Source organism: Lycorma delicatula, chromosome 4 (genome assembly GCF_047948215.1).
Source record: "Lycorma delicatula isolate Av1 chromosome 4, ASM4794821v1, whole genome shotgun sequence".
NCBI classification, from domain to species: domain Eukaryota; kingdom Metazoa; phylum Arthropoda; class Insecta; order Hemiptera; family Fulgoridae; genus Lycorma; species Lycorma delicatula.
The window spans coordinates 108,934,309-108,958,984 of NC_134458.1; the positions used below are offsets into that span (position 1 = coordinate 108,934,309).

Here is a 24,676-nt window from a genome sequence, read left to right on the forward strand (position 1 = left end):
TGGAAGTCCTCCTTATACACTTGTTAATTCAACCCTAAGATGTTACACAAAAATTATGGCGATTATCAAAATAAGTTTTTTTTTTTGTAGGACTAATAAAAGTTAACATATAAATAGTACAAATAATGTATTTATTCTGGGATTACATGAACTAAATACTATTTCTTAACAGAATTCAAAGATATAAGTTTTAATGAAAATTCTTCACCCAAAAACATTTTTTCATTGTTTTTTTATGTATTGAAAGCTGATAGTTCTAAAAATACTTCATATAAAACACCATCTTTAATAAATACTAGAATGTATATAAATTGAAATTACTTTTCTTTTTTAAATCAGTAGGTTTCATTTTACATCTAAATATTTCTAATAGTGTCTTCAGATAAAATTATTTTCTTAACTGATTTTTTTTTCAAATATAATCTTGAAATATATATAAAAAAAGGCTTAATAAGTACACCACCAATTTTTTCCATTGACTAGGTTTCGAGACTTAACTGCTTTCAAATCCTTATTTAATTCTCCGCTAAAATTGTTATTGTACTCATGATATACAACTGCTTCTCTTTTTAAATGAATTGCAAAAAGTTGAAAAATGTATCTTATGTATAATTTAGTGAAAATTATAATCTACTTTTAGTGAAATATTGAATAATGCAGAATGCATTTTAAAAATAAAACTAAAATCACTTGTTGGTTTTGAACATACAATAATAGTTATTTTTTTTAACCAAAGCTCTGTTTTATGACAACAGTAAAGTGAATTTAAAGATTTATAGAAGATCTAGAAACATCTTGAATGATAGCATCTTAACCTTGCATTTGGAGGTCCTGGATTCGAATTCGAATCAGGCATGGTATTTTTCATACACTATAAATTTTCATTTTCATATTCCCATGTACAAGCTGCTGTATATGGTGTGAATAATCCATCGGTAAAAAAAAAATTGTTTGATATTTATCATTTGTAATACTTATTAATTTTTTCTTCAAATTAGTGGTTGTCTAATTTAATAATTTTTTTAACATGTTTGGTTTTTGGTAATTTATGACAAGCAAAATTATTTTTTTAATAAAATTATTGTAGTCAACTTGTTTTTGTATTTAAACCATAAGATTCCAGCTATCAAAAGTTAGTTTAAATAATGATATTTTTATATAACTCTTTACATAAATTTTTATATTCTTGTTTTTAATTAAAAATATAAGTTTTATTAAAATAAAAATTTTAACAAGAATTTTGTTGCTCAGTAATTTTATATATCACTTTTAAAAAATGTTTAATTTCATTTTTGCGAATATGAATTAATGTTTCAAATATTGAAGACAATTTGTTTATTATTTGTTTTAAATAAAATTTGGCAGCTTAAAAAATAAGCTTAGATTTAAATATTTTTAAAGTTTTGTTTTTTAGTTAAAAAATAAAAAATAAAAATAGTTAAGTGAATAGTAGTATAGAGTAGGAAAGATGTAATATAATTTTGTTTCAATATTACTTAAAAAAATAAATAAATAAATAATTCCTTTAAACCAGGTTAATTGAATGAAGAATAATAATAGAGGATGGATGTGTCCTTTTAGTTATTTATTATTAGTTTATTTTTGTCCACTATAGTTATTAAGATATATCTTCTTTGTTGTCAATAATTAATTTGTTACATTAACTTTATATAAGTTTGTAAGTTCTAGATTCAGGTGATGCCATGTGTTCGAGGCAAAGTCGCCTCTCATCCAGCCAAGAGTTTCACTGTCTGTAGCGATAAAGTTCGACACGGTCGAAGTCTGCTGCAGACTGCGATGAGATGTGTATACATGTACTTGTATAAATTTGGTGATTGATCTGTAGCAGTATATTTTGACATTGTCAAAGAAGCTTGCCTGCAGATCTTCATCGGTTGTATCTGCAGTCGTTAAATTGATTTAATCAATATCGATTGCAGTTCGGCTCTTCTGATTTTACTACTTATACTGGTAAGGATTTGGCCCTGGGGGCTATTCCTATGCCAGTTAAATTGTCATTTTTAAAAACTTTATTTCCGTCTTGTGACGACAGGAAAAAATCGCGAGACGAATGCAGTGACTGTTGGTTATAGAGTGGACAATCAGCAAGATGGGTCTCTTGACGTGGCCCTCCCCGACTCACTTCGGCATTTGCCAAAACAGATGATCCAAGTGGCAAAGGTAGAGTTAATTACCTTACCTGCTCACCTATTTTTTTATATTATCATTATAAAGAAAATCATAATTATCATTGATAATTTTTATTTCTAAATTTAAATATTATTTAAAAATATATATATATATATATTTATATATTAACCATATTACTTAGTCAGTGAGTAATTATGATTTGCCATACATTTTGTGATAGTAGTTGAAAATAATTAATTTATTTTGATTATTTGTATATTTTGTATGAGCTATTATGCTTAAAATTTTTATCCTCCTTTTTTCCGCACAAATCATAAGAATTTTTCCATGAATTTTAATACATTTCCCTGCTTATTTCTTAATATTAAAATTTTGAATGTACTGTAAAGAAACAGATTTTATTTATAGAAATGTTACTTCATGTAGATTATGATTTAAAATGTTTATTTTTGTTTAAAATAAAAAATTTAATGTTGTAAACTTCTTGTTATTGTTAATTTTTAATAATTCGTGGATGATTTTATTTGGTAGTAAAAATATAGATGGTAATCCAGAAATTAGTTTGTTTTTTTTAATTAAAAAACTTTTTAATTTTATTATTTTAGGTTTTAGTTCAGGATAAAACTATTTTAAATTATAGGATATGATTAAAAACTTCTAATTATTGAACATATGTGCGTTAACCTTAATTCTTTTTTCCCTTGTTAATATAATTTTTTTTCATCATTAAAAGCACAATTTCCAAGTAGGTGTAGTGACTTAAAAAAAAAAAAAATCTGAATTATTAAGTTGGGAAATGTATATTCTATAGTAAAAGTGATTTTATATAAAAGTCAAGCCAAATATTATATTCTTTACTTTTTCTCTGTTGTGTTACTTGTTAACACTGATTAAATTGCTCATGATTGACCTAAAAGATTATGTAATATAAAACAGTTGTCAAAATTTATCATGATTGTGCCTTAGAAATAAGTTAAAATCGTGGAATGTGCATGTCTTGCTCATGTTTGAATTTGCTTATCAAAGCAAAAGTTTGTCTTGTCTAAGGCATAAAATATTGACATTGTGTCAAAAATGTTATCTTCTTTTCTGGTAATGGTGTGGTCTCCATGTATGGCTAATTTAAGTTTTGCATATGTAGATGATTAATCATTGTGACTTAAGGTGATCCCATTGCATCTATATTAAACTTATGGTTAAATGCTTAATGATATATATATCGTCATGTAAAAAAATTTATTGATTAAGAATTAAAGGAAAAGAAATCCCGTGAATCAAGGAGGTTTCCTCATGGGTGTACCATAAGGCAGCTCAAAGAGCTACCTTACTTGACAACCAATGGTGCTCAAGGAATCAGTATGATTAGCATATAGACACTGATTGTGAGGAGAATTTCTTTCTTCTCGGTCTATAAATCTGGATCATGAGAATAACTGCAATGACTGAAAAATAAACAGTTCAAATTTTAACCACCCAGGTTAAATTTGAAAGATTGAGTTTCTAATGCTTGGATTATATGTAATTCCCTGTAAGCTCTTTTGACTGACCTTCAATTGTGAATATGCAGATTTAATTAAGGCATAATTATATTTAATAAAGTAAATGTTTAAATATTTTCCTTGTGGTTGTTTACTAAGTTTTGGAGACCACCCAATGATTAGATTCCATGTCAAATTTGTCAGTTCTTGATGGGAAAGATATTTGAGCTGAATTTTAATTGTTCACAAGAGTAGGGAAAGAAATGGATATAAAATTAAATTCTAAACAGTCTTATCCTTTGTATTAAAGGGGTATACTGTTTTATTATGGTTCTGTTTGTTGTAATTGTATATATATAAGTACCTGCACACTGATACCCATTCAGTAATTTGAAGCAAAAAGTGATTTAAGATTATTTTGACTTTGTAAACCTCATAAGTTGTTTCAGGTCAATTACCACATTATTGGTCAAGTGAAAACTTTAAATTATAATTTATTGAACTTGCTTGTAAAAATATAAATCAAATTAATAAGTGGTTTTAGTTATCTTCATTAGAGTTTAATTCTCTGAGACTTTGAAGTTTAAATTCATATCTTTAAATATTATACATCAAATATGTTAATGTTTATTTTTGTAGTTAAAATGGAGTGTTATGTGTTTTTTTATATCAAAATAACTTATTTTTGGTTGTTCATTTTTTTTTAAAGAAGTAAATAGTTATATCTCGGTGTGAGGAAGAGAGAGAATAGATGTGTGTGTATGTGTCTATAGGTGTAAGAGTGTGCATGAGTAATCTTGTTTACGTTTTTTGATGTGCATGTGTGGATTGGTCGCATGGTGTAATTATAGTAAGCTATTGGTTATTTGAATCAACATTATTTTTGTTGAGGGCTTCCAGTAAGGAAGTTTTAACATTAAGTGCCCCTGTATAAGCTCCATTTAACATAATAAACCAATTTCCAGATGGTTAAAATTAAAAAATGTTATATTTATCATAATTTGTCCAATAAATGTCATAACCATAACTAATTATAAATCCTATGTAAATTTTTTTTATGATGTAAATCCTTTAAGTGTTCAGCTGGGTTGCATAAAAATTTGAACCATATCTGTTGAGATATGCATAACAAAGATCTTTTGCTCTATTTGAAAATAACTTTTTTTTTTAATTAAAAAAATAATTTAATTCTGTTAGAGTATTTTTGTTCAAAATTTTTTCTTAATGTACTCCAAAAAAGTTGTTTAATATCTAATAAGTGTATATCTTCCCCTTATGTTATCCACCATTGTAGCTGATCTAGATTTACATCATTATTCATATCGGGCATGAAAATTAGTGAAATTAAGATTGAATTAAATTATTTGAGATTTTTATTGTTGTTTACTTGATAAAATTGTAAAATCTATTGAACTTACAAAATGCATGTAAAAAATTGTGCGTTTGACAGATGCAACCGGTACAAATTATTAAAACTCATTTAATAATTTTCTCTCAAAATTATGGGAGACAAATATAATGGAAGTGACAGTCTTTAAAAAACTTTAATCTAAAAGTTATTGCAAGAAAACGTAATTACAAAATTATACAGACATGGGGGAGAGTATTTTTTTCCATTTTGATCTACTAGTAATGAATTACTACTGTTAGTTCATTTTAATGAAGGTATCTTGGACTACTGCTGAAGCTCTCATGCCATTGATTGGTTAATTAGCTTTCTACAAATATCTACCTGAACTATGTTCACTTCAACCCGTTTTTTAAAAAAATAATAAACAGCAGTTATTTGAAGTAATTTTTTGTTTGTTAAAAAAAAATTATTTTTGGGTAGGCTATATCTTGCTTTTTGTGTTTTTCATTTACTGTATTTATTTATAAATTCTGTAAATTACGTAGTTACATATAGTGTTTAAAAGTACAATTATACTTTCTTTTTCATACAGTTAGATGTATATTATCTGTTAATTAATAGTTAAAATCTGATCATATCAAAAATTGGAAATGGATTATTGATGTAATGTTCTATTATGTAAGTGTTTTTAAAAATCATTACATTGATGTTGGTTTCTTTGTAGATGGTCTGTTGTGATGAAAGATATTTTATTTAATTATTATGGAGTTCAATAACCAGTGGTTTACTGTATGCAAAATCTCTACAAAATGAGTGATGTGTGCTAATTATGCAAGTAATTTCACAATTTTTTTTTCTTACTAGCTCACTTTAAATATTAATTAAATTTTTTTCACAGGAGTTAGTTGTTACTTAATATTCATTACTAATATATGTTTTATTATTATTTTTTATATGATAGGAGTTTGAGAAGTTTATTCAACAATCAGGAATGTCAGTCAATGAAAATGATAATGATGGAATTGGCATACTGAAAATTATGACTGTTCGAATGAATAAAGCTGGTCAGATAATGCTTATCATTACCATACGCCATAATGAATTGCCGGAAGAAGAATTAAACAAGCTGAAGACTGATTTGATTAACTTCTTTACTGTTGGCGATGGACATGAATGCAATGTCGTTTCACTATACCTTTTTGTTGAAAAAGAAAAGTTAGTATGCACCTTTTCCTGGTTTTTATACTATACTACTTATACTTTCCTTTATCTTTCTATTGTTAAAGAATTTTGGGGATTAAAAGAAAGTAAATAATTGAGTTGGCAGTAATAAATTACCTATTAAATTCATTCAGTAAATGAATAGAAAATAATTCTTATATATTTTATTTTAGAAATACTTTCTTACAAAACTATTTAAACCTTTTAAGTATGCAAGTCCTCATTTACAGACGTTAAGGTTTTGTGCCTAAAGTGCTGGTGTTCATATGTATAGACGTTTGCTTTCTGTGCTTAAAGTGACGTCTGTATGTACGGATGTCACAAATACATACTTTCCCAAAGAATTCTTATATTTCTCTGAATCTGGAAAAAATACTCTTGGCAATATACTTTGTATCATGAAAATAACTTTTTGTGCTTTTGATATAACAATCTATATATCATGAAGTCTAATTGTTGATGTTTACTGTTGTCCTTTGTCAGCTGTTGTTTGTTTTTGGTGGTCTTTGTGCTTAGGGTGTGAGGTTGTAATTTTACCATACGTATATGTTTTATGGTATATCTTGTTTGTTACAAATATGAATCATTGCAGTTTTCCATTAAGCGATAATATAAATAAACATATTAGAATATGAATATTTAAGGAATAATTTTGTGAATGGTGTTACTAACATTGAGAGTGGTTCAGGTAGTGATTCTTGTAGTAGTTCAGTTGTAATAGTAATAACACAAATAGTGATCCTGAATACACACCTGAGGATAATTTAGCAAGGCCATCTACATCAGGAATAGGTAAAGTAAATTTTTATAATTTTTTATCTTCAGAATCAGAAGATGACAGTAGCCGTAATGGTGAAAATTGTTTTATTCTTTATAAAAATTAATCTAACTTAATTGGATAAAATTACTAAATGGGAAGTTGTCCAAGAAGATACTGATGGCTTCCAACATAATTTTAGTTTCCTAGAACAGCTCGGTACAAAACACTGCCCCACAGTTTGTAAAACTGAAAGAGCATAGTCAAACAAAACAATGGAGACCAATACTGTTTTAGAAATGCAAACCTTTATTGCTATACTGATAAATATGGGAATAAACAAGATACCAACAATTTATAGCTACTAGTGGGCACTAATTCATTCCAATATGTCCCTTGATTTGGGGGAGGATGTTTACATCCAACAGATTTCAAGGAAGTCTTCAGTTCTTTCATATTGCGGATACAACTCTTCTAAAACCAAGCCACTGTAACTATGACCCTTGTGCAAGATTTGCTCCATTAGTTGAACATTGCAAATTGGGTTTTCACATTTCATTACACTCCCGGACAGAATTTATCAGTAGAGTGGGATAAGCATCAAAGCTCACTCAGTTATTTCAGTACTTGCCTAAGAAACACCACAGATGGAGTGTGAAGTTGTGGATGTTGTGTGTTAATATCACACAACATTTTTGCATTAATTTTTTTTTATTTACAAGGGTGCCAGGAAGAAAGATACGAAGGAGATAAAAGAAAAGAAGGGGCCTAACTGGTACGCTAGGAACAAATCGTCAGGGTATTCCTGCTGATATATTAATGAAAGATTTGATGTAGGTGAAAAAGATATTTACAAAAAGGTGGCATGCTTATGCTGGGCTATAGGCAGAAGAAAAGTAAAAAGAAGCAGGTTTTGGTCTTGATACTGATGCAGTTGCAGCAGATAAGAGAAGTTCAAAAGAGAAGTCATTCCTGCACACTTTCTGACTATGACCTACAAGCCAAATGAGTGGAGTAGATTGCTCTGATCAGATGTTGTACCAGTATGTAGATGACAGAAAAACAATGAAATATTGGAAAAAGGTTACATTCAACATTTTTGCTCATATGATCCTCGGTTCTTATATTATTTATGAACCAAACTTAGACAAACCTCTTTCTTGCTTTGACTATATTATATCTTTGATCAGAAGAATAGTTAAAACAAAAGGAAGACAAGCCTGTGGTCGTAGTCTTTGTGATGAGGCTAATCCAGAGCTGTTTGATAAATTGCCAAACAAGACTGAAAGGAACTGTTGCGAGTGCTAAAAAATGGGAGTAAAAGAAAAAATTCAACATTAATTTGTAAAAAATGCAAAAAGGCCTTCATACAAAATAACTATGCATTTCATAACTGCTAATTAACGCAGTCTTTATTAATCTTCTTTGAAGTGCACTTTCAGTTAGCAGAGTGTGGTGGTTAGTTTACTTTCTTCATAAGTCGTTTTTATAAATCGTTTTTCTTCATAGTCTGTAACCATTCCTTTTCATCTTGTTTTATATTATGTTTTCTATCATGGTGAAGTAAAACATATTTATCTAAAAAAAAGTTATGAATTCTTTATTTATGAAAGATAGTTTTTTAAGTTTCACGTGTTTGTACAAAATTTTAGTTTTTGTGTAATGTACAGTTTCTTCTGATAAATTTTTTTTGTGGAAATTTTCTACAATTTCTTGGAAAAGTTTTTACAGAAGTAAATTTCCATATTTTGTATTAGGTTATTAATAAAAAGATAAACAAAAAGTTGATTAAATTAATTGTTCTCAGTTTTATATAAAAGATTTATCAAGAGTATTACAAACTTATTATAACAATGTATTCTTCAAAAACTGTATGCAAGAAATAAGCTTGTACAGGGAATATGAAAATGGAATTTTATAGTGTGTGTACAATGATAATAATACCTGTCCAGGATCTCTTGGAAGGCGCAAACACTCTTGTCACAGAGATCAGTTATTTGTCTTCATTGTGTTTTCTGTTTTGATTCTGTTTATACTGTTGTTTTTTCCTGTAAGTTTTTTTTTATAATAAATTGTCAAGTACGTGAAAAATTAACTATTTTTGGCCAGATACCATTCATTATAACAGTAGATTAGGTACTATATCACAATATAGCATTGCAAGGGTAGTATTACCTTCTGTGCTTTTCATTTGTCTGATAATCAAACGTTGTAAAGCCAAAGGGTTTTCCTTTATTGAATCTGTAATTCATAAGCTGTAAATTGAAATAAATTTTTATCATCAATATAGGATAAGAAAGTAAAAGAAAATATCTTAATTGTAAAATTCTTTTCCAACTTCAGGTTATCATTTAGAACAGAATATCTCTTCAAACATTTATCACATATTTGGAAGCATATTATTTTCTTAATATTTTAATACAGGTGTCCCATTTAAAACACAACCCACCAAAAATCAACCTTCTGTAATATTTGAATTGACTGCCCAACTACCCTATGTTTTTCTGGAATGGATTTGTCCAACAAGTGAACATCTTGCTGATGCAATAGACTTGCTGCTACTGATAAGAGTCATAACAAAGGGATCTCAGTGCATTGTTTGAGAGAAGATTGTGTATGAACGTGTTTTTATTCTTGTGTCATAGTTTAGCATACGATAGTGGTTGCAGTCCAAAAATCTTTTTACCGTAAGTACCATAATAAACCAGCACCTAAGAAGACTTCAGTTTTGAGGTTAGTGGTTAAGTTTAGAGAGACAGGTTCTGCTAAAAACAAGGAACACAGAAGATTGATAACAGTGTTGAATGCAGACACAGTCGCTGAAAATCAGAGACTGATTAACTATGTCGCCAAAAAAATGAGAACTCTCAGCTGAAATCAATTTACCAAAATCAACCATTCATCGAGAGACAAAAAAATTAACTTAATCATATCAAATTCAAACAGTTCATCAACTTCTTGATCCAGACAAAGGAAAACAGCTAGAATATTGTCATAGATTTTGTTGATTTGTTCGTGAGGGTATTCATGTTATGGACTCCTAATCTTTCTTCACATATGTGGCATGGTTTCATCGGGATGGCTATGTAAACAGCTGTAACAGTTGGTTGCTGAAAATCCCATGTGTGACTAACAATTGCACTCACAGAAGATGGGTGTATGGTGTGGAATACCATGAAAAGAAATTATCTATCTTTCTTTGATTACACCATTATTGCAGAATTTCATCAAAATATTTTTTTGCAATTCAATTGCACACTTGGAAGAGGAAGATTGGAACAACTGCTGGTTCCAGCATGACTGCCATATCACACTACACACATTCAATTTCTGTATCGTTAACAAATTATTTGGTGATGATATTATTGGTTGTGGCTTATGGCCACCAGAATCTCCAGATTTGACTGCCAGATTTTTTCTTTGGGTTTACCTCAAAGAAAAAGCCTACAGCAACAAACCTCGAACACTTAGAACAACTAAGGTCAGTATTGAACAAGCTGTTATAAAATCAACTTGCAAACTCTATTTAATAACTTACAAATGCCTTTTCTATTATTTATATGGAACACCCTGTACTTTCAGTTAACAGTGATATAAATCTTCAGTAAATTTTTAAAGATTTATAGTAACTAACAACTGGTTGATGACGTGACGTCCAGCTGTAATTATATATATATATGTACTTTTTTGTCCCTATTTGAATTTTGAAATAATTTAATGTTTAATTCTATTTTCATTTTCAAATTTCAGTCTTTATTTATTACACCAAATTTAGGGTAGCGTAGATATGATATACTTGTGTATTTGGTGTATATTCTGTTTCATGACTGTTTAATTATGGGTATAAATTTATTATGAAATAAGCAAACAATTTTATATTTATTTTGTACAAATGTGATTTGTAAGTGTGGTGTTGTTTTACCAACAAAAAAAAACTTGATCAAAAATAAATATAATTATACAAATTAATTCTACTTAACTGACCTAAATAAACTTCAAGCAAAAACAGCTCTGAAAAGAATTGCTTTAGATTAAGATGAATGTAAAGCTGTTATTTTATGTTTGTTAATGTTAATGTACTGTAGTAAGGAATCCAACTGTTGAAAACTGGAACTTTTATGATTAAAAAGGAGAATGCATTTGTTAGACAAATATTTTATTTTGTCAAATAATTAATAAAAAAATTATACATATTGATTTAATGATGATGTTTCTTAAGGGATGTTGGTGAACACAAGAAGATTGTACCTGTTGAAGAACATATTTGGGGCAGTAAATATTTGGAAGAAGATGTTTTGGGTTTAAAATTGGAGGTTACCCCTGATTTTTATTTCCAGTGCAATACTTATAGTGCTGAAGTATTGTACAAAGCAGTTGCTGAATTGGCTGCTGTCGATTCAGAGACTACTGTATTGGATCTCTGTTGTGGTTCTGGTGGAATGGGAATGGTGTTAGCTAAGGTTTGTAATAAAATGATTTTTTTTTTAGTATTATTGAAATTTGTTTAAAAATTTTGATTACTTCACTTTTGTTTAGATTAGCTGAAATATTACGTTTTTTTTGTTTGATTTTGGGATGTCTATATTTGTAGTATTCTTATGCGATTACATAATTTGTAAGCAATATCATTGTTTTGCCATCACTTAAGGTGTGTACACCCATTTACATATTAATTTCAAAGATGAAAATAATTATTACAAGCAAAAATTTATAGAATAAAATTATTAGAAATATAAAAGTGATGTTAAAAATTTGACAATATTTACTGAAAAACTACAATTTATAAAAAATAAAAATCAGTAACTAAAATTAATTTTAAGTCAACCTATTTCTTACCCTGATTATTTCTAAATTGGAAAGAGTAAAAATTTCTAAATTATCAGCATGTAATATATAAATCCTAATTCCTTCCCTTTTTTCCAAAAATTCCATACAAATGTGGATTAAGCACTAGAAAATGTGTGAAGTGTAGGGCTTTATTTGATATGTACTATAGTGAAACAGATCAGTGAAATTATTTTATGAAGTATTTTCAAATCAAATTTACAAACTATTAAATAAAATATAATGTTCAAGGGATTTAGTTGGTGTCAATTTATATTTTATAATATTAAAATGAGATTAAAAATATGAATTTCAGCATGGCTTTTTATTTGAATTATTTGACATAATAATGAAAAGCTGTATTTGAAGTTATGTAAAATTATAATTATTTAACTAAAATTCATTCTCAATTGAGTTTAACAAATAATGTATATGTTAGAAGGATAGTAGTAAGATTTATCAATGAAATGATAGGATGTGCGAATTCACAGCGAGTTGCAGATGTCAGAGTAAGCAAATGGTTAATAATAATTATACAATTATTATTTTAAATTTGTCTCGCTCAAGTTTAATTCATGGTTTTATTGAAATAATTTCTATTTTCTTTTTGTTAATTATAAATAAATGCAGGTAATATGTTTAATGTGAATTGTTGATGGGAGGGTTAGTTATTTTATTCTGTTTTTTTTTGTCTTTACTAAATCTTGTGTTTAGAATCAAAGAGAGATGATACATCATAAAGAATATAAAATGAGAGATAGTTGAGATTCCAGTTACAAATTTTAATATGTTGTAAAGTAATGCAATGAGCAATAATGTATTATTATGCAAGTAATACATACTTTTTGCACATGAACAATTTGTTTTTTTGATTGATCTTCAGTTAATTTTACTTTAAAAGTCTTATTTTCTTATCTAAATTACTGAATTTTATTTTATTTCAAAGTAATTTTTTATTTATTTATGAGCTCTATTTCAATTTCCAAGTAAGCATTTAATTTAATTATTGTACAACTTGGCTGAGAATCAGAAGTATATATAAGAATTGAGGAATCAGTGAATTTTCATGATTGTTTTTATTATCTAGTTTGCCTTTTCATAATCATTTTCCTTGTTTGTTACTTTTGTAAAACAAAAGTAGTATGTCCATCCTTGAAAATGGTTATTTGCTTATAAAAAATCAAAATACAAAATATTAAAATTTATAATGAAGTATTTCAGAGTTCACTGGAAAGAATTATTTCACTCTGAAATATTTCAGAGTTCACTTGATGCCTGGGTTCAGATTTCACCACTAGACCAGCCCAGTGAAGTTGTCATCCCAAATCAAGCACATTTCAAAGTTGTGATTTCCAAGGGTTCAGATCCTAGTAAAGGCAGTGTTACTTTTATACAGATTAGAATACCAGATCATGGATACCAGTGTTCTTTGGTGGTTGGGTTTTAATTAGCCATACATCTCCGTAACTGTCAACTTGAGACTGCATAAGACACTTTATTTACATTTATACATATCTTCATTCATCCTCTGAAGTAATACCTTATGGTGGTTCTGGAGGCTAATCAGATAAACGTGTATATATTCAGAATATTGCTAAGTTTTCTGAATTCTTAAGAGAATCTGGCAATTTTACAAACAATTTTGAATTGTAATATCAAGATTTTTTTACTGTAAAATACGAGTACCCAGAACATTCTGGTATCTTGTCTCCATACAAAACAGCTCTCGTAAAATTGACTTTGTTTTGGCCAACTGTATAAAATGTGTTGATGACAGACTACATGAAATACTGCATTTAGGAACAAGTGTCTAGCAAATATGGAATTGAAGAAAAGTTGCTTGTTGTAAACATTGTTAGAAACTGTACACATATAAGTTATATTCATACTTGAGATACCATTCATTTCTCTTAATTAATGGATTAATATAAGCCTAAAAATATTGAAAATTTTGTGTAAAATCAACATTTTTCTGTAATAACTGTTAAACCTGCGTAATATTTCATGTTAATTTTATTTTATAACGATGAATCACTATTTAGTTTTTTTATAAATTTATTGATTAATAATATACACAATTCATACCTTTATCATTTCTCTATATAGTTTCCTGCATGATGTACACACTTTTCCAAACGATTTGGAAGCTTGAATATTCCTAGTTCATAAAAAGAGGGCAAACTGCGCACGCACTCCTCGACGTCTTCATTGTTTTCGATTCATTTCCCTCCAAGCGATTCTTTTAAACAATAAATAGTTAAAAGGGGGAAAAATCTGGACTGCAAGGAGGGTTTCCCAGTGCATTTTTTCCAGTTTATCTCTTGTCAAAGTGATGGCGTTATGGCCTGGCATTGTCATGGAGTAGGATGACATCTGTGATGTCATATCCCGTCTTTTGTTGTGGTAGACAGCTTTTCTTGACTGTAGCAGCTGGCAATAGTAAGTTGCATTCACCATTCATTGTTTGTAGAGAAAATCTGAGTAAAACTCCCTTTGAGTCAAAAATCGTTGCAAGAACTTTTCCAACTGGGCAGTTGCTCATAGTTTCTTCAACACTCCTTCCTTACTTATTTGCCATTTTTGGCTCCGGAGTGTAATGATGGACCCATGTCTCATCACATATGATGATGTGCCTAAAAAATAAATCATCCCCTTGCCAAAATTGATTCAGAATTCTCTCGCACATCTCCAATATAACCCGTTCTTGATTTTTGGTCAACAACCTCAGAAAACATCAGGCAATAATTTTTCTAAAACCAAGATGATCAGTGATAATGGATTGAGCACTCCCATAGTTGATAGCCACTTCTGATGCAATTTCTTCAACAGTGAACTGGTGGTCACATTCGAAAAGCTCTCTGAATGACATGAATGTTGTCAGCTGTGAGATTTGACCTTGGGTGTTGATCATGACATTTGTTTTCTACACTTTTATGCCCGCTCTTAAATTGTCTGGCTCACATATACACTCTGTTTTGGGACATTGTAGTGTCCCCAAACTGTACCTTTAAACAAGTTAAATTTTACACGGGTTTAACGCCTTCATTAGTTAAAAACTATGATTATATGTTTAGCAGCAGATGATGGAACCTCATGCTCAGTATGGCTGCACTGACAACAGAACAGAGTGGAGGAGCTAACCAAGCTGGTTCCCCCTCTCTAACACACCGAACTTTAACCCCCCACTTCGCCATTCAGCTTGGAACTGCTTGCTGCATAGAATAGCAAAATTCAGTTTAAATTTGATTCATCCTCTGTTTTGTGTTAACATCTTCCATTGTTAATATATAAGTCAATTTGTTTTATTTATTATGATAATCTTTTCCAGAATTGATAATCTTAACTGACTATAAATAAGGTTAAATTTTCTTTTGTTAAAAGTAATTCTAATTTTTACCTATTTTATATAAAGTCAAAGCTTAATATATTAAGGATTTTAGTAGTGTTGATATAATGCCTTTTTTTAATTTCAGGTTTGTTATATTAATTCTGTTTGTTTTTTTATGGCCTTTTTTAGTTCTACTAAAAATGAAATTGTCATATTTTTTTGTGTTTCACATTTATATTGAAGTAAATAATTTTGTTTTACCTAGTTGTAACAAGTGATATTTATTTTATGATGGGTTATTTTGATTTAACCATTAGATGATGTATTACCTCATGATGATTTTAATGTTAATGTTGTTCCTATTACTATTTATTGATTTCCCCTAGTTAAGAATTAATATTTATGTTTTTCTTTAGCAAGCAAAAGAAGTGCTTGGAGTTGAATTAATGGATACAAATGTAGAAGGGGCTAAAAAGTTGTCACTGAAGAACGGGTTGGAAAATTGTGAGTTTGTGCAAGGGAAAATTGATGATGTGTATCCGAGCCTCCTTGAAAAACTTAAAGGAAAAAAAGTAGTTCCAATACTGGATCCTCCTAGAGCTGGAATCAGTAAGTTGCTTGTATATTGTTATGAAATGTTAGTGTAGTTTTGGATCTTGTGCATGAGATTTATGAAAACACTAGATAAGGTAATATCCAATGCATATTTTCAACTCTGCAGCATATATCACATCCCATATTTTGAATGTCACTTTTTATTTATCAAAATTATAAATTTTATCTGTACTCATTATGAAATGATTATCAGGACTTTCAGAGTCCGTATTAGGAAATCATATGTAAGTAGGAATTTTATATAAATAGTACAATGTATTTAGGGTAATTTTGCTTACAAAGGAAAGTGCTTATTTTATATATAATTAAACCAAAGGACACCATTGCATGATTTTATTTGTAATTTTTAAAAATATTTACAAACTTGTTCCCATGGAACAATGAATAAATTTATTGAATGTCTATAATTGAGTTTAAGAGAAAAACCCATCAGCAATTGACCCTTACTTTATTTTAATCTGGCTGTGGCACCCTTTAAAAATGAAATTAATTTTCTGTAGAATGTGAAAAAATACATCTGACTAGGATTTGAACTCTGGATAAAAAGGCAGAGATGCTATCATTCCATCATAGCGATTGGCTATTGATAAAATAAAAAATTCTCTGAATTGTGGGAGTGTCTTAGAATTGTTAAAAACTAAATTAAAAAGGTGTATAATAACAGGTTACAAAAAATGGAATAAACTAACTGTAGAAATAGATAGTTATTCAGGGAATATATTTTTCTAAATTAATGAAACGTGAAATCAATATATTTGTAAAATGTTATTATTAACCTCAATTAATTTGTTAAACCCTTTTGACATGTATATAGAGTGAGATATTAGCTACTTTGCTGACATCTCAGATTTTCAATTCTTAGAAGTAGGCATATATATTAACCAACATCAAATCCAGCTGTATAATGCATACATTATCTTTATATTTGGATAGTTCGATTGCTTGTGGCTCTTGCAAATTATTATTGGTTTTTATTAATTAGTGATGTAAAAGAAATAAACAAAAACATATTTCTCCATCATATAGAATAGCCAATTAGTACTTTGCAGTCAGCTGTTCATGCTTGTCATGAGAATCTTTGCATTAAGACGATCTACCTGAACGTTTTACTGAAATAATTATACCTGTAGTACCTGAAATGCTAGATACCTCCCCACAATATCTTTTGTTTGTTTGTTCCTATTAAAAACCTTTTTGTTTGTGTTATGCAATATGTAAGCTGTTCTGCCAGAAATGCTTACTGGAAATTACTGAATGTGCTCTAAAATAAAGTGTTTGGTAAATCCATATATATATTTACAACACTAAAAAAAATCCAGAATCAGTAAGTAAACTACTGCCAGTATCACTTGATCCAGTACATCACTTGTACAATGGTCAGTTTAATCTGGTTTCCAGAGTTTAGTTTTGTGAACTTGATATTTTAAAGTTAATTTCACATTAGTTTAAAAACAATTTACATATTTCTAATTTAAATTAAATATAACATCCAATACTCAGAATTTTTAGGAGTACAAATAATATACAGCGTTAGAATTAACTAAAACTTAGTGCCATGTGGTAATGGATAAACTAAATAAAAAGTTGAAAATTTGAAAAGATTTTTTTATGATTATAATAGGGGTTAGATAGATGATCAAAAGAAAGTTTGAATATGTATGTAAAATGTAAAAGTCCTCTGAGAAGTAGACATGGATCACTACGTAGTCAAAATTAAAATTAAATTCACTCCCTGAAGGAATAACAAATCTAAGCCCCTAAAACTAAACAAAATTTGACAGAAATTTATCCTCTTTCAGAGTCACATTTGTGTATTGCATGAGTTTGAATTTTATATGGGTTAGGTTTGAGGTCATAGTGTAAAATTCACCACATACTGTAGTTAGATAGTCAAAGTGACACAGAATGGCATTGCGCTGACTGTCATGGACTTCACTTAAATGCCTCTCTTACAGTTGTGATACTTCAGGTGTATGGTGTATGTATTGCTTTTACACTACCACTGTTCTTTAGCATAGAACCAGTGACCTCCAAATTTCGAACCTATCTTGATGGCATGAGCTGATGGAACAGCACAATTGTGTAATGTTTTTGAAATTTACCCTAAAACAATTATTTTTATAAACACTATAGCAAAAGTATGTTGTTCTCCACTCCAGTTCTCCAATGCAACTAAATATTTTTTCAGTAAGCTACAAAATGGTAGTAGTGGTTTCATCCCTACTCAACTGTATCTGAAAAACGTGTTGTTAAACTGCATTATTCATTGCTACACCGTGTACTTCTGTGTAAAATTTAGAACTCTAATAAAATTGCAGTGTAATTTTATGTAATGTCCACCATAAATTTGTAACTATCATTTAACATTTTTAACATACATTTGTATTGACCTGTGTTTTACTTCAGATAGCAATGCAAGGCAACAACTTTTGCGCGGCTGGCTTCAAGATTTACATTATTATTAACAATTTTTTATTATACAAGAACAGAAGTAAACGTTTTTTTTACATTGAATTTTACATTAAAATATCTGTGACTTAAGAGAACAATTTTTGGGGAAACAGTCTTGTTGATTGAACTGTTTATAAATTTTGAAATTTTAACCAGAAATTTACTGTATTCAATTGTCTTAAGACATTAATCAGGATTGATGGCATCAGCTTGTATTCCATTTTACATTATTGTATATACCAATTAATGTTATAATATTTTTTACCTGTCAGAAACACTATGAAATTCAAAATTGAGAAAAAATAACACTTTATTTGCATAAACGTTTTATTTTAATGTTAATGTGTGAAGCTCTGGTTTTGTTCCATTTGCAATGCTAAATAAAACATGTCAGCTACATGTTTATATTTACTATTTAGAAATTAACTAACGTGTTTGGTTGTCGATTTCTTTTTTTTTTTATTAAAAAAAATCACAAAAAAATTCCCATGGTATTCCAGTGAAAAATTATTAATCTTACAATTCTAAAAATGAGCAATTTGTAATCCTTTTTTCTATGATTTCCTTTTTTTATTATATATACACACACACACACATATATATATATATATATATATATATATATATATATATATATATATATATATATATATATATAAATAATGAAGTATTTAATTATAAAATTTGTTTTTTATGATATTTAGGAAAACTTAATAAACTAAAAGCATGAATAATAATTTTGAAATTGTTTATTATTTCCCTCTGAACTCACTTCATCAAAATCTGAATTTTTTGTTTAATATTTTTACTTAGTTATTTTTTAGATCTGTTAATATTTACATGTTGTCTTACTAATCAAATTTTGCTTTGGTTTAAAGTAAAAAAAAAAGAAAAAAAATTATTTTATATTTTCTTATATAGTGATAAATGTTTGGTTAATGCTACAGTGCATCTTGTGCCTGTCGCATTAGTTTGCATTTAATAATTTCCAAGGTGTGTGATAATACTATATAACTTTGGGTAATATAATTGGGTAAGTAGTGAACATACTGAAATATAAAATCTCCATTAATTGAATAGTTTAGTAAATACTTTTTTTTTTCTTGTAGGTCAGAGCATGATCGTTAATTTGAGAAAACTGGAAGAAGCTAGTAAACTGATTTATGTTTGCTCTAACCACAAGCTACCCCTCAAAAATTTATTGGACTTGGCTACTGTTGAATCTATGTTTGCTGATACCAATCCTTTTGTACCGACTAAAGTCATTCCTATTGATGTGTCACCACATACTTTAAGATGTGAATTGGTGATACTGTGTGAACGATTAGATATGAAAACATTGCCAAAACCAACACGTGAGCCGAAAAAAGCACAATCAAACATTAACAGAAGGAAACGTAGATATCCGTCAAGAAATTCTTACTGGTCTAAGAGGAGAGGTAATAACTCTGGTGGTAATAGGAAGAGGGGCAGTGGATATCAACAGAGTAGTAGAGACAGTAGCTATCAACAGGGACGTAAACTTCCTCCTTTAATGGGTTATAATTACAACAAGGGAAGCAATTTTAATAAACGTGGAAATTATCCATCGATGTCTGCCCGTGATTCTCTGTATCCACCCCCACTACGTGATGCTTTGTACAATACTCCACCATCTTGGAGCTATGGAAATCAGAATTACAGTGATTATCGTCGACCATATCAGAGTCAGATTGGTAGTTATGGTAATAATTATTTTGATTCTGGACGTAACTGGGATTATAATAGAGGTCCTGATGGCTATTATAACGACACATATGATTATGAGACTCGTTACTCAAATTTTCGACGAGATGTGGAAGCTGCAATCAATTCATCTTACCGTAATCCGCCATCTAGATCTGGGCCACGCCCTTTAATGAGGGGATCAGGAGGTAAAAATCGTGGCCGTAAAGGACGTCGTTAAAGTTGCATTTTAATACTAATGTCCTTTCGTGTTACAAGTTGTGTAGTAACTTCAAAGGAACCTGCTATTTTGTATTCTCTTATATATATATATATATATATATATATATATATATATTATTTCTCCTTATATTTACTAAACAAAGTAATTTATAAGTAATATTTTATTGCATAAAAAATATGTATTTGAGATCATAATTACATAAATTATCAACTTTTTATTTTGATAATATAAAATATTTTTCCTTAATTTGCTATTATTACTTTCAGACAAATAAGATGGCTGCATTGTCTTATAGATAACTGCCTTTTTTCAGGCTGGATCTTGGGGGGGGGGAGGTCTGCTGATTGGAATAATATGTTATTAATTTGCGTTGTTTACTAAAAACATTTTTGGGTTTTATGTTAATACAGTACAAGTCTCAAGCACTATAGATCTCACTAATGTCTGTATAAGTCATCTGATTAATAACGGGCAGTTTTTATTAATTTACACTAGAGTATAATCTATTTTTTACATTAATAACTTTCATTATTAATTTTTATTTTATTTCATATAGCTTCTAATTAGAGGTCCATATGATTAAAAAAAAGGATTTCTGTTTAAAAATATAAATTAGACTAACATACTTTACTTAAAATGGTTTAAGTTTACTGGTTACTTTTTTATTTTTATTTGTTGACAACCAATCAAAAGATTTTCATTGTGACATATTGAATTAATAGGACCTACTTAATCAATTTTTTTTTAAAGTAAATATTGTTCTTTATAAAGTATCTTGTATATAAAGTAACACACTTTCAGTAGTTTTAGAGTTATTCTAAACTACTCTTTACAACATATAAGCTTTAGAGTATTTTTGTCAACATTGCTATTAAGTTTATCTGCACTTAACTTAATTGGTTTTTAAATTATCTGAATTATACATTAATGCAATTATTAAGATAGCTGTAATCACATTTGTTTGATTGACTTTTGAATACTTTGATAAATTAACAGGAGAATTTAAAAGAAAAATATTTTTTTATTTAGGATATAGTACTCACGCATTGAAAATGTGAAGGTAATCAATCTGTTTATTATCATAAAAAGGTTTGAAATCTAAAAAAGTATAAAATCTTTTTGTAGTATATGATTAACTTACTGATGTATTTAAAGAATGTATGAGCTGCATTATATGTGTAAAAGTACATTAAATCACTCTTTACACATAAAAACCAGTAATTAATATTTGTAAGAAATTTTAGTAATTATTTCATTTAGTGGCTATTATTAGAATCCTAATAATTAGAAAAATTAATTCTAATGTTCAGAAGAGTTATTCAAAGTTTCAAATTCTAGCAAGAACTATTTGAAGAGGTTTGTTTATCAACAAAATCTGTATCATTAAGGAAAAACCTGGGGTATTTTGTTTACTGTGTAGGTGAAAAATAATGCCACAAAAAAAAGATGACGTATATAATAAAAATATAATTAAAAGATAATGCCATTTATTTTAAAGATACTATCGTATATATTAACCTTATCCATATACAATAAATAACTGATGAAAATTATTAATAATAATGAAATGTAGCTTTTAGGTCAGTTCTATTTGTAGATTAGAAATATTATTACTGTATTTAAGGTTTTAAAGTTTTTTTTTTTAATAATTATATTTGTTTAAAGTGTTATATTATTATTATTTTAATTAATTATCTTAACAATTAAACTGAAATTTGAACACTAAGTTTTCTTTGTGACAATTATCCAGTCATGCTTCATAAATTAGTGGCATATCTTCAGTAATAGTCTTGTTATAGGTGCTTCATATTACTACTGCTGTTATATTGTAGAAACTAAGAAAAAAGTATAGTTTAATAACAAGACAAAATTACAATATACTCTTACAATGATGTGTATTATGATATATATATATATATATATATATATATATATATATCTTATTACTATTATTAAATTTAATATATTTCTTGTTTAGGGATATGTCATTCATAATCTAAAATGTATGTATAAGAAGAAAAAAATTTGATGGTGTGGTTTAGGTAATAAAAATAATATATATTAGATGGTTTAATATTTAAAAATGAAATATAATTCATTGATGTCAGAGTTATATTGTTAATGTAATTTATTATCTTTTTCAGATGTAATACACTTTTTTCAAAATAAATTCTTTTTTTAACCGGTTTAGTTTTTATTTCTTTGTTAATTTTTATTTCTTTTTTGTGTTAATTTTTTGTCTACTATTTCTCTTTACATTTTACTTATATTTTACTGTACTTGTTAATTTTATAATTATTGTAATTTTAGTATTCAGTTGCATTTTGTACCTTTTAATTTAATTTTGTATTTAATTAATCAAGTTTTTTTTTAATTTGGCATTTGTGTTCGTATATATTGTAAAAATTCTTTAAGTATTAACCAAAAATAATATATATATATGTATGTGTGTGTATGTAGCACATACATATATAAATATATTTATCTATTGAAGAGGTTTATATTATTTCATAATATAATTAATTAGTTTATATGCACATTAAGTTGTGTTTTTCTTGTGTGTTTTCTATATTATTATTGCTATTATATTTATCACAAGTAATGTAATTGGTTTTAGAATATATATCTAGTAAATTAAATATAATTTTTTTTATTTCTTGCCTTAATTGTATTATAATTAAGTAGAAAGTAGGTAGACTAAAGTCTGCAGTATAATACTTGGTGGAATGACCTTTAATGTAATTAAAATTTATTGATTTTATCTTTTTTGATTTGGGGGCTCTTTGACAACTGCAACCTTTGGTTCATATGAGAGTAACTATAGCTGGTTACCACGGATGACCAGACTGGTGGATTAGAACTTAACCGGTGCCTGAGAACAGTATTATAAAACCATTTTAATGATTTTATAAAATTAAAAAGTATTTTGACAGCTTGGCTGGATGTGGAACTGTTAATTTTTGGCTCAGGAATGGTTGAGCTAACCCTGTTCTGTTTTTCCTTCTATTCTCATTATAAATTAGTTGGACTCTAAAAACAGCAGGTATTGAGGTTTAGTAAACAGTGTTTTTATTTTTAATTAAGAGCTTATTTGCTATAAGTGCTGTAAAAGCTCTAAAACCAACTATGAGTTGTTTTTAACCTCAAGATAGTATAAACTCTCCCTATCAAATTGTAAAATTAATTTTTTATTAATTATTGAGGTATCCTTATTGAAATGCACTTTTTCTAGTGTTGTTTAATGTTCTAAGCAGATGTTTCAGATAAGACATTCTGTTTCAGCCTCAAATGAGGTGGTTACACTGTATTTTACAGGCTGATATTTTACCACACTTAAAACTTCTTGAGAGAGCCTTTTGAAAATTGTGTAAAAATCTGATTAAATCTGTTTCTTAAGTATGTAATATTTTGTCTTTGTATGAATAGGTATTCATCGTGTGAGTTGTGAATGTTCGGTTGATTACCTCATTCTCTGTGCGTTTGTACTTGGCTCTGTTTTGTTGCTTGTGTGATGTGTGACCAAATTAGAGTGTTGCCGGAAAATACGAAATAAAATGAGTAACTCCATAGCACATATCCCCAACAATTAACTTAAGAACTTACGGGACTAATATTATTTTTTTTCTCTTATATTAAATGAAACATTAATAAATGGTACTATTTAATTGTTAATAATAATAAAAGGATAATAATCTTAAATAAAATAATAGTGTTATTTTGTGGGCTTCATAGGGTTTTAGCATTTAAATTTAATTTTCCTTTAAAACCCACAGTACTTTCATCATAACAATATCTTGTGCTAGAACAAAGTTTTCCCTACATTGTTTATTAATATGAAACATTTCTTACCTTTCCACCTTGTGAACAAATTCCTGCATTTGGCTGATTTGAGAACGCAAATGAAATTTCCAAACAATTTGAAGGAGCGATGATTCAGAAATACATCTTTAAAGAATGACATTCTATCCCATCATTCTTCTAACCAATATTCTTTAATATCAGTTGTAGGATTTACGCCCACATTATTACCCCCAGAAAAGCTTTCAAGGGGACAACCTTACCGTATAGAATATTGCGTAAGTGGTTTTTTTTTTTTCTATATATCGATTAGTTTTGGCAACAATTTCAGATGATAATGAATCTGTAAAAAAACTACTGTAATTCACTTTTCACATTATTGTTATACACGGCACCACATTGTGGAACTGTAAATGGAAATTCTGGCAAATCTCCATCAGTTGCATAGTATTTTTTCCATAATGCATCATAACGAGTGTTACTGAATGGCCCATTTCCTGAAGTAAGTCAATATAATTGTTGATATTGTTCATGGAAATATCTTCCATATTGTCACTAACCTCAAATTCAATATCACTTTCTGATCCTGAAGGCAAATTGAGAGTACTTTCATTTACTGTTGTATAGCAGTCACAATCATCACCAAACAGACAAGGTTAATTGTAAGTGTAAATTTACAAATTAATTTTTTTTCATGATGTGGTAGTATGATAAGCCATGCATAACAGCTTCTGTGGCATTTGTTTTAAATAAA

General features: G+C 28.3%; 1 protein-coding gene across 2 annotated transcripts in view; it reads left to right on the top strand.

Moving 5' to 3' along the window:
- The window catches only part of LOC142323734 (tRNA (uracil-5-)-methyltransferase homolog B-like), a 49,702-nt gene extending 27,392 nt beyond the window's left edge, over window positions 1–22,310 (top strand). For both annotated transcript variants that reach the window (XM_075363893.1, XM_075363894.1), the window contains exons 6-10: window positions 2,054–2,181; window positions 5,942–6,195; window positions 11,178–11,418; window positions 15,527–15,719; window positions 19,286–22,310. In XM_075363893.1, the coding sequence (XP_075220008.1) occupies window positions 2,054–2,181; window positions 5,942–6,195; window positions 11,178–11,418; window positions 15,527–15,719; window positions 19,286–20,121 (1,652 nt within the window). In that variant the 3' untranslated portion in view covers window positions 20,122–22,310. The remainder of the gene's footprint in view (window positions 1–2,053; window positions 2,182–5,941; window positions 6,196–11,177; window positions 11,419–15,526; window positions 15,720–19,285) is intronic.
- The last annotated feature ends 2,366 nt before the right edge of the window (window positions 22,311–24,676 follow it).